Source organism: Rhamphochromis longiceps, linkage group LG18, assembly GCF_057381845.1.
Source record: "Rhamphochromis longiceps isolate RC_006_pf linkage group LG18, R_longiceps_female_GT1.1, whole genome shotgun sequence".
Classification (NCBI taxonomy): Eukaryota; Metazoa; Chordata; class Actinopteri; order Cichliformes; family Cichlidae; genus Rhamphochromis; species Rhamphochromis longiceps.
The window spans coordinates 2,816,490-2,832,548 of NC_140574.1; the positions used below are offsets into that span (position 1 = coordinate 2,816,490).

Consider the following 16,059-nt stretch of genomic DNA (forward strand, 5'->3'; position numbering starts at 1 on the left):
TTCTTTCCCCCTGTCCTATTAAAAAAAAAAAAAAAAAAAAAAAAAAAGATGACAAAGGATGAACTGAAGCTCTGCCATCACGTGATGTCACATGCTGCTGTTTCTGATGTCACTTCAAAAAAAAAAAAAAAAAAAAAAAAAACTTATATTCATCGTGATATTTACTAAGCCTCTGAATTACTTTTTAGACTGTGAACAACTCCCCCGAACTAATATCAAAGCAGTTATTAGTTCCAGTCCACATGAAGCAGCCTGTGCTGGTTTCTGCTGGCAGGAATCAACATCTCACATTTGTTCTCTATAAGAGGAGCACAGTTATACACACCAGAACAACTTGACCAAACTTATATTAAAGCAGTTATTTATCAGATTTATCGTGAACTGATCACAGCAACGTTTTGTCTTTAATCTTGTCAATCATTAAACATGCTGGCAGCTCTGTGCTGCTGTTAGAGGAAAATGGACTATGTAAGCAAATATCAGCTGTTACACTGGGACAATTAGCCACGCCCACGTCTGCCCGTTACCAGGTCACCTGACTCCTGTTTGCTTACATAAAGTAGGTTGTTGGACTCCCTGAAAAATAAATAAAGAACGAAACACTTTGAGAGAAGGAGACAAAAAGGAGATTCAGTAAGTTCACCGTTATCGTTCCTGAATGTTCTCATCGAGTTTAGTTTTGTGTTTATATACAATGTTGACATTTGTTTGTTTTACATGCAAATATTTATAAAATGATTTAAACTGTTAACAGTTACATGTTTTATGCTTTTCTAAACATATACAGCTTCTCCTCTGGGATCAAACACATGACGCGTTTATAACCAGAACTTTTACTAACAGGAAAATTTTAACTTTAACATTTTAATGACCGAACAATCACAGTGTGGATGAACATGTGTTGGCAGTTTCTAGCATAATCACAGCTGACAGTGTTATATGATAGTTTCTGTGTGTTTGGTTTTACAGAAAGAAACGGCTGCTTTGACCAGTATCCGCATTATTTCAACATCTGTGTCCCAAATTATAATCAGAAAATTTAAAACTTCTCTGAAGTATAAAGACTTTTTGTGTTAAACATTTTGACAAAAATGTGACAAAAATGTTTCTGCCACAAAATTATTGATAGAGAAAATATTGAAATAAATGCAGCAGTGATTTAAAAAGACTTAAATAACCTGATGCTTATGTACCTGTGATCATCATGTGAAAGTCAGGTTTGGTGTATTGTGTAATTCTGTGATTACCACATTTCTGGCATCGTGACAGCTCTGCTCTCTCCACCTGCACAGAGAGTGAGACACCTGATGGTATGCTGAGTGTGATCAATGAGAGAACAGGGTCCAAAATTTACACAGACGGAAGAAATATATAGTCAGAATCAAAATCACTGATTTCCATTTCACTCTTTGAGGTCACAAAGATGCTCTGAGATCTTCTTCCACAGCCTAACACAACCATTCCTTTCCCCAGGCCATCACTGACCACCACGAAACTGGTCATGTTTGTGCCTCCAGACTCCTTCATGTCTGTCACGTTTCCTCAGTATAGACCTGAGTACCCTCAGAAACATGCCTCAGTAGCTTCAGTAGGTGGAGGTCACTTTGTAGGGCTCTGGCACCGCTCCTCCTCTTCCTCCCTGCAGAAAACCTGTGGAGCTTGAATCTGCTGCAGATACTGTCTCATGCCATCAGCAGAGAGGAGGACAATAACAAAAAGTAAACCAGAGAAAAGTCAGGAGGAGGGATAAGAGCAGAGTGTTACCACTATGGGGCTTTGCCTTGCTCTTGTCTTCTCAGGATACATGTTGTTGCCCTAATTTGCACCAATGCAGCTGAAATGGATTCATAGTGGTTTATGTCTCTGAGCTGATGCTTGCCTCAGTGTCCTGACACATGCTCAGTCACAGAGGGAAGGAAAGCAGAGAAAGTTGATTCTTTGCACGTTGATGTTGCATTTTCAGTCTCTAAGGCTGAAGAAGTCACATAGGTAAATTAAATGTTTCTCCCACTGAAAACACAACATACAGAATATAAGTTAGAACAGAATCAACTCTCTGGCTCCTCCCTTAATGTTTTGAGCAGCCTGTGTGCAGAGATGTGGTAAGTTTGATTGCTGATGTCTGTGTACCTCTCTTCTGCATGTGTTTGCTGTCTCAGGTGTTTGTCTTTGACCTTGACATATTGGGACGTGGCCAGCAGGGGACTGAGCAGAAACAGTTTGTAACATGGTGTGTAATATTCACCTGGCAGGGTCCCCTCGCCCCCGAGGGGGGCTGCTGGTCCTGTTTTCACTCAGCTGCATGCTGTTCTCGTCTCTGGCAGAGAGTAAGTGTCCTCATTTACACCTTATCATCATCCAATAAAACATTGAGCTTCATGAGTATTTTGACACAAAGTGCATTTTATGCTGTAATTAGTGCAGTGATCAGTGGCTCACCTGCAGCAGATTTTAAGGAGCTCTGTTCATTTAAAGGAATGATATAGATATTTAATGTTCAACTTATTGCACTAATTTGTTGCACTTTGACTGATTACATGAAGAGAACAAACCTTCATGCCGTGGAGTGTGTAGAACAGACTCACACTGCACAGCAGAAAGCGCTCCATTAGACTTTTACTTTTGTGGTACCTCTGGGTGTCGGGGACAGCCAGGCAGCACCGCCCAGTGGGGACGGGGTTGGGGACCTCACCTATACTGCTGTCATAGGGTCACTGTAATATAATTAAGAGCCAATCCCCTCCTGTTTCCCACCTGACTATGGGAACTGCTCCATCCTTTAAAGCATGTATTGTGTTGTCTTTTGTGGTGTCTAAGATGTCAGGTCATACGTTTAAAAGGATTTCCTGAACTTCTTTAGACTAAAAAGCTGTTGATTTAGGTTTTTTAAAACCTACTTAGAACCCAAACACTGGGCAAAAACATAGAGTGCAGTACAGAAAAATAGTCTGATGCGAGCTGTTCTATTGAATGTACAAGTTCAACAAAAACAGGGAGTTCACCTGAAGCTCGTTCGTTCATAATGTAAATTTGAAACGCCAATTATTCCCCAATTTGTGTCCAAATCATGTTTGACAAACAGTTCCATATTTAGATGTGCTTATACTTTATTTCCATACTTTCTTTGATCAATGTGTCCATATACAGGATGTTGTTTGTTTGGAGACAAACTCTATGGGCTCAAAATGTGGTCATAAATATGTTGTACTTGTAAATCAGGATTTGTATGTGTAAAAAAGATTTGTGTGTGGACTTAGCCAAAAAAAACCCTGCAAGTTACAAGTACAAATTTTGACCCTATTTTTCTTCCTTTCATCTGATTGGTCAATGTCATGTCAATCACAAATGTAACAATCCAATCAGAGAACAGATGGGTTTGGCTGTCGGAGGGGCGCTTTTTTGAACTGCAGGTCCTTGAAGGGTAGCAGCTAGGTCCCCTAACTTCCAGCAGATGTTGAAAGGGTAAAGTTGTGGTACATCAGTGGTTAGAAACACCATTATTACTTTAGGATTAGTTTAACACAAAGTCAGGGCTGACCCGGGACCATTGCTGTGAGTCACAGTGCGCAGCATAAAAGTCCTTTCACATCAGACGCAGGATGTGCTGCTAATGCTAACTGCTAACTAAAAGCAAAGGATCCAGAATTTGTTGCTGGCTGCTGAGCTCTGTGGGTTTTTGCAGCAGCTCTACTTGTGGTCCCCACATGCTTCAAAAGATCCACCATCATCCCTGTGCCCAAGAACAGCAAACCCTCATCCCTGAACGACTACCGGCCAGTTGCACTGACCTCGGTAGTAATGAAGGTGTTTGAGAGGCTGCTGAAGAACATCATCTCCTCCTCCATCCCAGACACCACAGATCCGCTGCAGTTCGCCTACAGATCCAACAGATCCACAGAGGATGCCATCGCCCACGTCCTCCACACCACTCTCAGCCACGTGGACAAGAAACAGGGTAACTATGTGCAAATGCTGTTTGTTGATTACAGTTCAGCGTTTAACACAATAGTGCCCTGCAGACTGTTCACAAAGCTGAGGGATCTGGGACTCAACAGCCATCTGTGTGCATGGGTGTTGGACTTCCTCACTGGCAGAACTCAGGTGGTGAGGGTGGGCAGGTGCTTCTCCAACAGCATCACCATCAACACAGGAGCACCTCAGGGATGTGTCCTCTCGCCACTGCTCTACTCCCTCTACACTTCAGACTGTGTGGCCACCCATGGCTCCAACACCATTGTGAAGTTTGCTGACGACACAGTGGTGTTGGGTGCCATCTCCAACAACGATGAGGCGGCCTACATGGATGAAGTGAAGAATCTGGCATCTTGGTGCCAGGACAACCACCTCCAGCTGAACGTCAGCAAGACCAAGGAGCTGGTGGTGGACTTCAGAAGGAGTCAGCACAGAGACTACAAGCCCATTATCATCAATGGAGCTCCAGTGGAGAGGGTGCAGTCCTTCAAGTATCTTGGTGTCCACATCTCCTCAGACCTGACATGGGCTGCCCACATTCAGGTCCAGACCAAAAATGCTAGGCAGCGCCTGTATCACCTACGACAACTGAGGAAGTTCAGGGTCTCTCCAAAGATCCTCAGGATTTTCTATACAGGCGCTGTGGAGAGCATCCTCACACAGAACATGACATCGTGGTTCGGGAACAGCTGTGTGAAGGACCAAAAAGCTCTCCAGAGAGTGATCCGTACAGCAGAACGCTGCTGCAGGATTGCTCTCCCCCCGCTTCAGGACACCTACACCAGGAGATGCTGGACTAGAGCAGATACTGAAGGACCCGTCCCATCCTGGCAACAAACTGTTCCAACTTCTGCAATCTGGTAGAAGGTTCCGCATCATCCGGGCAAGGACAGAGAGATTCAAGAGGAGCTTCTATCCCCAAGCCATCCGGGCCCCAAACACACACACCCGCCCTCTCACATCATCTATAATTGACTGAGACAGTACTCTTCCAGACACTCTAAACCAAGGCACAATGTACATTTCAAATTCCTTTAATTTTAAATATGTTTATATTGTCTATCCTGTAAAATAGTCAGATGTCTATTCATATTAATGTACAGAATTCACCTGCTTGCTGCTACTACTGCACATTCACCCAATGTATATACTATATATATATATATATATATATAATGTTTTTCCTCTACCCCCCCATTTTTTGCACATGCTGAGGAGCGTGTCAGGCTACATTTCACTGTGTGTTATACTTGTATAACTATGTATGTGACAAATAAAGAACCTTGAACCTTGAACCTGTACTAGATGCACCTGCTCCTTGTCTTTTCTATCTCTGACTTTATGTCCTCTACAAGAGTTTCTGTTTTTTTTTGCTAGTTCTTCAAATGTTCAATAAAAACATGTATGCTAATTGATAACGAAGAAAGCTTTTTAATGAAGACTGTCATTTCCAAAACACTGTCCCCCCCCCCGCGGCCCGCAGCGCTGTTGAAAAGGCTCTGGAGGTCCCTGTAAGCACGTGAACCTGTGACACAACAATCACCAAACTCGGACGACCACAGACTGTTTTCCTTCGTGGTGATGAAGGAAAACGCTGGGTTGGCATGTAAAAGGGCATTTATTCCCTTCAAGGACCTGCAGTTCAAAAAAGCGCCCCTCGACAGCCAAACCCATCTGTTCTCTGATTGGATTGTTACATTTGTGATTGACATTGACCAATCAGATGAAAGGAAGAAAAATAGGGTCAAAATTTGTACTTGTAATTTGCAGGGGTTTTTTTTGGCTAAGTCCACACACAAATCTGTTTTACGCACACACAAATTTTTTTTACACATACAAAACCGGTTTACAAGTACAAAATATTTATGACCACATTTTGAGCCCATAAAACTCCAGAACAACTTCACTGCGACCTTTGACCTCACGCTGTGTCATTCTGCTCTTCTACGGTCACATGTCACACATGCTCTGTGTGTGTCAGAGGGACCTGTGTGACCTCCATTTGGATGGTGCTTCAAGTTTTAAAATATCAACATTCATTCATTGTTTTTTCAATAATCATTTAATTTATGGATAAAATCAAACAGCTCAGCATTTTATTTAATAAAGACACATAATGGATGTATGTGCATACACGAGTTGTCTTTGTGCTCGTATAAGTCAGCTCTCAGTTAAATGTAGTGATGTAGAAATATTTGTCTTTGAGATCAAAACTTAAATTAATATGAAATAGAAATAATTTCACCTTGATTGTTTCCTGTTAAATTTCACTGCTGTAGTTTTTTAAATTAAATAAATTTAATTTAATAATACAATAAATGATATTTTAAGGACAATCGGCTGCCCTCTCCTCAAACTGAAAGACCTACACAGTTCCCGCTGCCTCAAAAGAGCCCATAACATCATAAAGGACACCTCACACCCTGGTCACTCCATGTTCGAACTGCTGCCTTCAGGTAAACGGTATAGAACAACACACACAAGGACTAACAGACTCAAACACAGTTTCTACCCAATTGCAATATCATGTCTTAATGCTACTAAAAGTAGATGACTCTCATTGCCCCTGTTGTCATTTGTGCCCCTGATGTTGGAATGCTTCTAGACATGTTTTGTTGGATGCGCTAACAAATTGACTGAGTGATTGATTGTTTGAGTGATATATCAACTAGGTCATATGTTGAGTGTCTGTATGGGGCCTTAGGCGTGGATTGCTTGGGTGTATTTATCGTATGAGAATACTGTATTTTATATGTATTTCTATCTTTTATATCCTTTCTATTATAGTTTTTAAGTATTTATCTTTCGTGATCTTGCACTGACCGGAGACATCTTTCAATTTCATTGTACTTGTGACAATGACAATAAAGAATATTCATTCATTTTGGACAAACATTTACATTATAATACCGAAGTTTGTTGGTCGTTTGTCTCATGAAGTATATTAGCGCACTGTTTACTAGCTAATCTTAAAATGACTGTCTGTCGGCCTCAGATACATCAAATACCAGTGGGAAATCAAAGGAAATGAAAAATAAGATCAAATTAAGATTTTCTCCTTCATTTCTATCAAACAATGCAGTTTTAAATGTTTCTAGTTGATGATGTGTTGCTAGGCACACTGGGCAGCGCATTATGGGCTAGATTGTCCGATTTCACAGCCTCTCACTTCTGGCCTTCGTGGTCTTCGAGGACCCGGTCTATACACCGGCAGACCCTGAACTGGCACCAAAACATACAAAGGACCGCACTGAGACTCGTTGAGGAGAAGAAGACGGTTCATTAGTGTTATGAGGAGAAAAGGTTCAAAGTAATGTGTATATTAATCACATGATTCATATAATGCACATATACATGCTTGCTATTAGCCATTTACTGTTAGTTTGTCATGTCCAGGTCTGGTCCGTCAGGTTATTGTGTCCCCAGAAACACTTCAGTTTTTGTTCCTGTGTTTGTTTTGTTTTGTTTTCTTTTTCAGTCTGGCTTTTAACTTGCAGGAAAGCCAAGGTAAGCCTCTGGCTGAAGCTCAGTGTAAGCATTTAAGGTAAAAGCTTTCAAAATGAACTTAGTTAGAGAGCTCTGCAGCCTTGAAGTGCTGGAAGGTAAAAATGGATCCTGTTTTTTTTTTTTTTAAGGTTTTAGGATTTTTTAAGATTTTATACTTTTTTTCCCCCCAAAAGCAAATATTCATTCCTGCAACAGCTCCCTAATCTGTGGACACCTGGTATTAGAAGTGTCACAAAGGAGCTGATATATCCTAATGTAACAATATAAATGAAAACCTAATGATTATGGTTTCCACTGACATCAATGAAATACAGTGATTGTCAGATTCAATGAAGACCAAATGTTTTAAATAAAATTTCATTTTATTTACTTACATTTATGTATACAGGTCACATTGAGACTCAGTGCATCATTTACAAGAGAGACCTATTTCAGAAAAAAATATTACAATTACAGATTTACAGATGCAGATTTCCATGGTGGTTTTCTCACATTTAATAAGGAGAATAGCAGGAGAATTTCTTTCAGAAGACATTTTTAAAAATGTCTTCTATAAAATATAAGAAATACTACAACCCCCCAAACAAACAAACAAACACCAGAAAAAAACAGGAGAGTGCCAGAGTTTAAAGAGGGACTAAAAGAGTAGGATATCAGTTCAAGGTCAGTGTTTTAGGGAAAAAAACGTGAATCATAAATTTTGGTTTAAGTTCTGTATTCTGTTGTTCTGTTACGTTGGTTATCATAAGATGGCTTATTGGTTAGTTACTGTACTGTAAGCCTAAGGCAGCTTTGTATGCATCAGAGGCAGACTGAAATGATCCTTCTTCTGTCTAAACTTCAGACTCCTTGTGTTGTTAATAACTCACCATTATCATCAGTTACAAACACAATTCTACTTTCCAACCTCATCACAAAGAGCAGCAGATCTAAAGTATCACTCTTTGGTATCTTCTGCTCTTGCACTAATTTTGTGGCATCTGAAATATATTTGCTGCCTTTGTCTTTACCAGCTCAACATATTTGCTGCAGTCAGCTCCTCTCACTACAGTTTATCGACTTGTGATCACAACAGTGATTATCAGTCTGTCTGTGGTGCTCTCAGGGTCTGTGGTTGTACTAAACCTGCCTTTTGCAATTTTTCAGAGAACAACATCCCCCATGGCTTTCCCTCCATTGGCCCCGAGCTTAAAGTTGTTGAAAAAAGCAGAACTGCCACAATGCTGTGCTCTGCCAGTGGAAACCCAGACCCAGAGATCTCGTGGTTCAAGGACATGCTTCCTGTGAATATCAGCAGCAGCGACGGGCGCCTCAAACAGCTTCGCTCAGGTAGACTTTAAAATGATCTGATTTAATATCTCTAAGGTTTTAATTTGCGTGGCATACTGAGAATGTTGCAAAGCAGCTTTCACATCTTTGTTCCCGTACCATTTCTTTTATTCACTTTCACCATTAAAGGCATGAATGTTTTATTTAAGTTCACTTTGATTATTTGCATGAATTCTTTTTGTGAATTTTATTGGTCAAATCAGGACAGCTGCCACTTTAAAAGTAACGCGGATGTTGGAATAACGTTTCCCGCAGTCTTTGACAGCGATGACTGCGTCTGTAACCTTACAGATATACAGATAAAGACATTTTCACCTGATGGAAAAGATTCAAGCTGGAAGTTGATCAGGCTTTTGTGCCACCAATGCAGTTCAAGTTTCCACAGTTATAAGCAGCATTTTCAGACATTGTTTGATTCATTCATGAGTTCAACTGATGTCATTATGTCATCCAGAGATTGAGATTCATTCACCTTCATAGAAACTTTATACAATCTAGAAAACACACAGCATAAACAGCGTACTGTCAGTGTACAGGATGAAATCAGCCAACTCATGAAACATCTGCTGACATCTGGTTGAATTCAGCTGTGTACGTCCACAGCAGCAGGTCAGCTGCACACTAAGAAAATCTACTGAAGCTCTCAATCGAATGACTGAGTTATGATTCTTTTCCCCACGCTGAGCCACTACAGCTGATTCTAGGTTTCCCCCACCTGCTGAATCCACTTTAACCTCTTCCCGAATCATTTTCCTGTTTATAGTCACAGCCCCCTGTACAATGGAGGCAACAGAAAATAGAGATATACATTTTTCTTCTTTTTCTCCAGATTCAAGCCGAGTATAATTAGAATTAAAAGAAGTTAGACAAAAATTTGTGTTCCCATATTCTAATATTATTTTATTATTATGTTAATATAGCACAAGGTTCAGTTAGCTTTGCACAAAAATAGAAACGTCCTCCAACAGAGCCACCATCCAGAGTGTACTAACCTATTGCATATGCATGTGGTACACTAGCTGCACAGTGGCTCAGAGGAAAGCAGTCCAAGGGATCATTAACAGCGCCCAAAGGATCACTGGCTGCCCTCTCGCCACGCTGGAAGATCTACACAACACCCGCTGTCTTAAAAAAACTCAGATCAATATAATAGATACCTCACACCCTACTTTGCCCTCGTGGAAACGGGACAGAGCAATCAGTGCAAGGACAAATAGACTCAAACACAGCTTTTTCCAACCACAATAACACGTCTGAATGCTGTTACTAAAAAATGTCCATCACGCCATTCTTGAAATGATCTATGCACTGACTGAGGCATGTGTGTGTGGAGGTGTATGTGAATGTTTGCTCATACTATTCTTATTAGGGATTTATTTATTGATTTTTAATCAGTTTTATTGTTTTTATTTATATTTTCATATTTCTATGGATCATGCACTGATTGGGGACCACTTTTAATTTCATTGTACCTGCAACAACGACGATAAAGACATTCTGATTCAAAGAGATAGTTTTTACTTTATTACTTTGAGTACATCTCAGAGCCTGCACCTTTACTTGTCACGGTCCGGGGCAGCGGCCGTGTGAAGAGTGGAAAGGAGGACTCAAATGCAGCACTTACTCAGATGTAAAGGTGATTTATTGACAATACCAAACATAAAGTGGAGATGGCAAAAACAGAACTAAGGATGAACTAAACTGGGCGAAACTACACAAAGGAGTGGCAAACCTGAACATGAAGGGAGAACAGCAGGGAGAGCACGCAGGGGATTTCACCGGGTATGAACACAGACGACGCGACGAGGAACAGAGGCAAACACACACTATAAGTATACAGAGAGACACTGGGAAATCACACACAGGTGGGAGACACAGCTGGACCTGATTAACCTGACGAGACAGGGGAACACTGACACCAGGGACCAATAGAGGGAGCACAAACCCAGAACCCAGTATCTAAAATCCCAAAACACAAACCATCCCAAAACAGCCCATGAATAATAACAATAAGGAACACAAACACAAAGTCACTGAGTCATGGCCGCACGACCATGACATTAGTAGAGTAAAGAAGTTGAACCAGTACTTTACTGGAGTAGTTTTTAACAGTAGTATTTGTACTTCTACTTAAGTACAGAATGTCTGTAACTCTGAGTCACTCCACACAACGTTTTCCACATGTATAAAAGACTTGTTGTTTTTTTGACTCTCTAACACACACACACACACACACACACACACACACACACACACACTTTTACTAAAGTGTGTGTCTGAAAATGAGAAGGGAAACACAGCTGGGACTAATTACACAGACGAGATGGGGAACAGAGGCCGAACATAAAACAGGACTGTCAAAATAAAACAGGAAGTACACGACAGACACAGAGGCCCACACTAGACACCGCACAGAGGGAACACTGAGTACAGGGACAGGAGCAACATGAGAGACGACTGACTGGGGAACAAGAACAAAGGTGAGGACAGAACTAAACCCACACTAAACATGGAGGCGCCAGAATGAACCCTAAGAACTAGACTTAACAGATCAAAGAAGGACTAGAGCACTAAAACAGAAACCAAAACATTAGTAATGAAAACGCATGAAGTCACAGATTAATAAAAATAATAACTCAGGACCGTGACAAGTTCAGATTGGTGCTGAGTTAGAAGAGAAAACTGACCAGAGGCTCTTTCAGTCATGAAGCCTCCATGTTCACGTTGTCACATTCATGGAAAGTTCACGCTATGCAGTATGAGGTTAGTCTGTAGGTGTGAGCAGACTCACTGTAAACTGAAATAGATGGATCTGCATACAGTCTGTTTCCTCAGCACGAGTGTCTGCAGCCAAAGGTATTTCAGAAGCACACATCCTCTCTTCTTGCTGGACTGGGAGGGTGCACAAACTGGATTCAAACATTACAGAAACACTACATACATTAATGTTTAATGAAAATTAAAACAGTGCTTCCAAAACAATCACTGGGTTTCAGAAATTCATGTTGGGGAAAATGAGAGCACATGAAAGGTTTTTTTTTCTTTTTTAAATGCAGCTTCATTGCAATGAACCATCTCTTAACAAAGAAAGGTAAAGAAGACATGTTTTATAACTTTCCTGATCTGCTGGATGTTTGTATTGCTTTAAGTATTTTATTGCCAAACCTGTAATCCTGTCTGATCATGAACTGGGTTATACTGGGTTACAGTTGGCTACTGACTCTCTAGCAAGTCACTATCAAACAGCTCAATTCACTAATTCTCTACACAGGAGCGCTGCAAATTGAGAACAGTGAGGAGTCGGATCAGGGGAAATATGAATGTGTCGCCACAAACAGCCTTGGTGTGCGTTACTCTGGTCCCGCCAATCTCTACGTACGAGGTAAAATGTTTCTCTCATTTGTGGAGTTAATCAATAAGGTCATTGTGATATCTCATGAAATCACACAACTCTTTAAACTCTCGCCCCTCATGGTTTGGTTTAAGCCCTACTGTGGGAATGTGCAGACAGTGTTTTAATGGCATCTTCTCGTATAACTCCAGCTGCCCCTGACACAGGGAGACAAATCACTCATTATACTTATAAAATGCTTATTAGTGTTTTGGTAAGAAAGAGATGGGCTCGGCTAACATTTCATGATTTTGTTAAAAGCATACAGTCGTGTATCATAGAGGCTGTTTTATGGATGAGTGATCAAACACTGTTCTCACGCCCACCAATAACACACTCTGCTGTGAGACCTGCTTTAAATGTGCTTGTTATGTTATTCCATTATTCTCTTTGTGCTTGTCTGCACATCTGGACAGAAGCAATCAGCCCTGCATTCTGTCAGCTGTTCTGAGTTAGCTTTTACCCTCGAGATGCTGTATGGGCGTAACTATTCATAACATCACAAAAAGCATTATAATGACCTCACATATTCCTTTTTCTTTTTATTTCATTAGTACGAAGAGTCCCGCCCAGATTCTCCGTTTTACCCTCCAACCAGGAAGTGATGGCAGGCAGCAGTGTCAGTCTAACATGTGTAGCAGTGGGCTCACCAATGCCATATATCAAGTGGACCACGGGCTTGGTGGACCTGTCCAAAGAAGACGAGATGCCATTAGGGCGCAGTGTGCTGGAGCTCACCAACATTCAAGAATCAGCTAACTACACATGTGTGGCCATGTCTAGTGTGGGCATGATTGAAGCTACTGTTCAGGTTACTGTGAAAGGTGAGAGCTGATTTCAGATCAGTGGTTCTGTTGATCTGAGATTTCACAAAAGTGTGAATTCTGATGTTGATTTGCCTACAAATGTAGTCGTTGATGAAACAGCCCAAATTCGTTACAGATACTGAAGTCGTTCTGGTTTTTAGTAAAATGTTTGAAGGGACTGATACAAAAGCTTGTAGGTATTTCTTCCTGTATGTTGTTCTTTTTGGTGTCCAAGTGTCTGTATGAGTGTGACTCCAACCAACTCTGTTTGTGACGTTGGCACTGTATCGTCTATCTGTAGCAGGGTAGTGTAATCAGTGTAATCTGTCGTGGTCCCTGTGTCTGCCTGGCTGGCCCCACAAGGCCACATGTGTTTATTGTTTTGCTCTCTCTTTTCCTCGTCATTCTGACTGGGCGGAGCTCACTGTGGGCTTCACGCACCTGTCTCCCATTACACTGCTGTTGTGTTTGCCATTTAAGGCCAGGACACAGATCCTCTCATCACTGGATGATTGTGCGAGACACTTTTCCCTGGACCTGTGACCTACCTGCTGCTTGGGACATGAATGATTGGCTGTGTAGAATCGTGGAGTGTGAGTGTGAGAGAACCTTCACTTTTCCTGAACTTTCCTTTTCCTGGACCTGTGGAACCCCGGATTCCCCTCCACATGTATATATATTGTAAATAAAACCTGTACTGTCTGCGCCTGTGTCCTCCCCAATATCCATGACATAATCAGTGTAATCAGCTTTTGTCTGCAGTTTTTATGTGTGGTCAGCATTGGCCACCGTTCATTCCTAATAATCAAAGTAAATAATTTTCTTCTCCCTGCTCAGACCAACCAAAGCATGTCGAGAGACGTGGGGCAGAGGGAAGCTGAAGTCCCTGCAGCTGTCCACGGTCAGAACATCCAGCATTATGTGTTGAAAATGATCAGAGTGTTAAAATAGAGCTTTTCCACATTTGCTAATGGCAAAGGATCTTAATTCTTATTCAAAGATAAATTAAAGTATAATTTTGCTTAATATGTTAATAGTGAAAATGGCTGTTCTAATGTCTGAATATTATGTGTGTGTGCACATGATCCAGCTTCAACCTCGGCAATTCTGTGTCTGCAGGAATGTGGAAGATAAGAAATGTGTCACCAACACATGATTATACATGTTTTTGACTAAGAGGTATCAAGTGTATTAATGATTAAACACAGAATCACAACTTATGTGGTTTTACTGATGGTTAATTGTGCTTAATTGCTTGATACTGATAAAAATATAACCAGGTATAAGTTTAACTGATATTAAAAAAACTAACAATAAGAAGAAAATATAATTTCTAATGATGATTCTAAAAACAGGCCTGAAGCTGAGAGCTTGGCATGTGTGGAAAGATGGGAGAGAATGAAAGACGTGGAGAAGCCAAACGATGTCTGACTTTACAAATATATGATTTTATAAAAATAAATTGTATTGAGTATATTGTGACCATGAAACTGAGTTTTGAAGAAAAAGTATTTCTATACAACCTGAATCAAAGGGATTATGCTGAAATGAAAGTTCTTGTGAAAACGTTCTGATGGAGTCTAATTGAAGACCAAATGGTATAAACTGAATGAAACAGGGAGTGAAGCATATCCATATTAGAGATGGCGTGATAACACTTGAAAAGAATAAATATATAACTTTCTGTTGTAACTCTCAAACTGAATGATAATGTAACGACACTCACTTTTCCTTCTTTTCACAAAACTAAAACGTCACTACTTCCACGTCTAATTATCCGTAATGGAGGCGGAGCAAACTGGATCCGCACTCTGTGCCCAGCGAATGCTCGCGACGTTTCATCTCATTCATCACTTTGATCAGTGTTCACAAATGTTAGTTATGATGTGTTGTGCTTACTCTGCCTTTTTATTCAGGTATATTTTTCTCTTTTATTTGTTTTTTTTTTGGTTGATTTTCAAATGTCAAACAGTGTAGTAGTGTTTGTAAGCGTGAATAATAAAGATTTAAAGATGAAGAATTTGATTCTACTTGATTCTACTACTAGTCATGTGTAACTTTACCAAAACAATGTCAGACTTCATAGTTTTCTCTGGGCCTCCACAATCAGACCAGCAGGAACCAAAGTGTCCAACAAGTCATGTGGGCTTCAGAGATAACTGGGAAACCTTCTGGGAGAAACCAGTTCATGTTAGCAGAGACCACATCCATCCCACTTTGGATGGAGCAACTCTCATTTCTAGAAAACTGCCCAAATTTGATGAATCCCCCGAAATGTGACTATCCAGAGCTGAGATCAGGAAGCAGAGCTGCAGCCTTACACACCTCACTGAAACTTCTCTCCTCCTGTCATCCCACAAAACCTCATCTGAGCCTGTTTGTGTGAGTGTGTGTTTGCTCCCAGATCATCAACAACACAAAAATCTGTGAAAACTACATTTAAACGTGAAAATTCACAAAGAAAGAACAACATAGCATCCTCAACTGCACCAGAGAGGGAAAGAGTTAAACGTGGATTATTAAACATTCGGTCTCTGTCTTCTCATCCCTGTTAGTAAATGATCACTGATACAAATACTAAATATTACTGTCTTTTTATGGATGTTCCAAAAATATTTTGAACATTTAACATGTCTCACTGTAAAAAGTGAAATCTGAAAATAAAAGTTGAAAATGTGCAGATGAAACAAAAGTAACACAAAGGCAACACGTTGACTCAGTTTTTACAGCAGAATCATTCAGCTGTGCAGAAACTTGATTGAAATGCATTCAAAGTCCAACAAGCACAGAATGGACTGGGACAAAAAAATCGACCCGGGCATTTTGACTAGAGACCGGCCCACCAAAAATGTGACGTCATTCAGGGGTAAAACAGCAAAGGATTCTGGGAACTTGTGGCAAGAGGTACTAGCGCATGCAGGCTTTCAATTGAATTTAGTTACACAGCGATAAAAAGAAACACAAAAAATGGCAAGAAGCTGTTGTATTATTAACTGCAATAGCCGGTGTTGTGCCAAAAAGTGATTGTCTGCCAAAAACTGATTTCCGGTATTT

At 40.6% G+C, this 16,059-nt stretch overlaps 1 protein-coding gene across 2 annotated transcripts; it reads left to right on the forward strand.

The window, feature by feature from the left end:
* The first annotated feature begins 592 nt into the window (after nucleotides 1-592).
* On the forward strand, nucleotides 593-14,969 carry LOC146647410 (receptor-type tyrosine-protein phosphatase F-like). Of its 2 annotated transcripts, none has more exons than XM_085388978.1 (6): nucleotides 593-633; nucleotides 2,160-2,327; nucleotides 8,626-8,808; nucleotides 12,080-12,190; nucleotides 12,754-13,023; nucleotides 13,843-14,969. In XM_085388978.1, exons 2-6 carry the CDS (start codon nucleotides 2,228-2,230, stop codon nucleotides 13,884-13,886), a joined length of 708 nt encoding a protein of 235 aa, XP_085245104.1. In that variant the 5' UTR covers nucleotides 593-633; nucleotides 2,160-2,227; the 3' UTR covers nucleotides 13,887-14,969. The 2 variants fall into 2 exon arrangements, with proteins under 2 accessions (XP_085245104.1, XP_085245105.1); XM_085388979.1 differs by having other exon boundaries at nucleotides 598-633; nucleotides 1,474-2,327.
* The last annotated feature ends 1,090 nt before the right edge of the window (nucleotides 14,970-16,059 follow it).

Excerpts from the sequence above, each read along its gene's own strand:
- LOC146647410 (XM_085388978.1), top strand. The coding sequence starts at position 2,228 with ATGGTGTGTAATATTCACCTGGCAGGGTCCCCTCGCCCCCGAGGGGGG. Across the intron at positions 8,809-12,079 it reads CCTCAAACAGCTTCGCTCAG|GAGCGCTGCAAATTGAGAAC; the intron begins GTAGACTTTAAA and ends TTCTCTACACAG. Across the intron at positions 13,024-13,842 it reads TGTTCAGGTTACTGTGAAAG|ACCAACCAAAGCATGTCGAG; the intron begins GTGAGAGCTGAT and ends CTCCCTGCTCAG.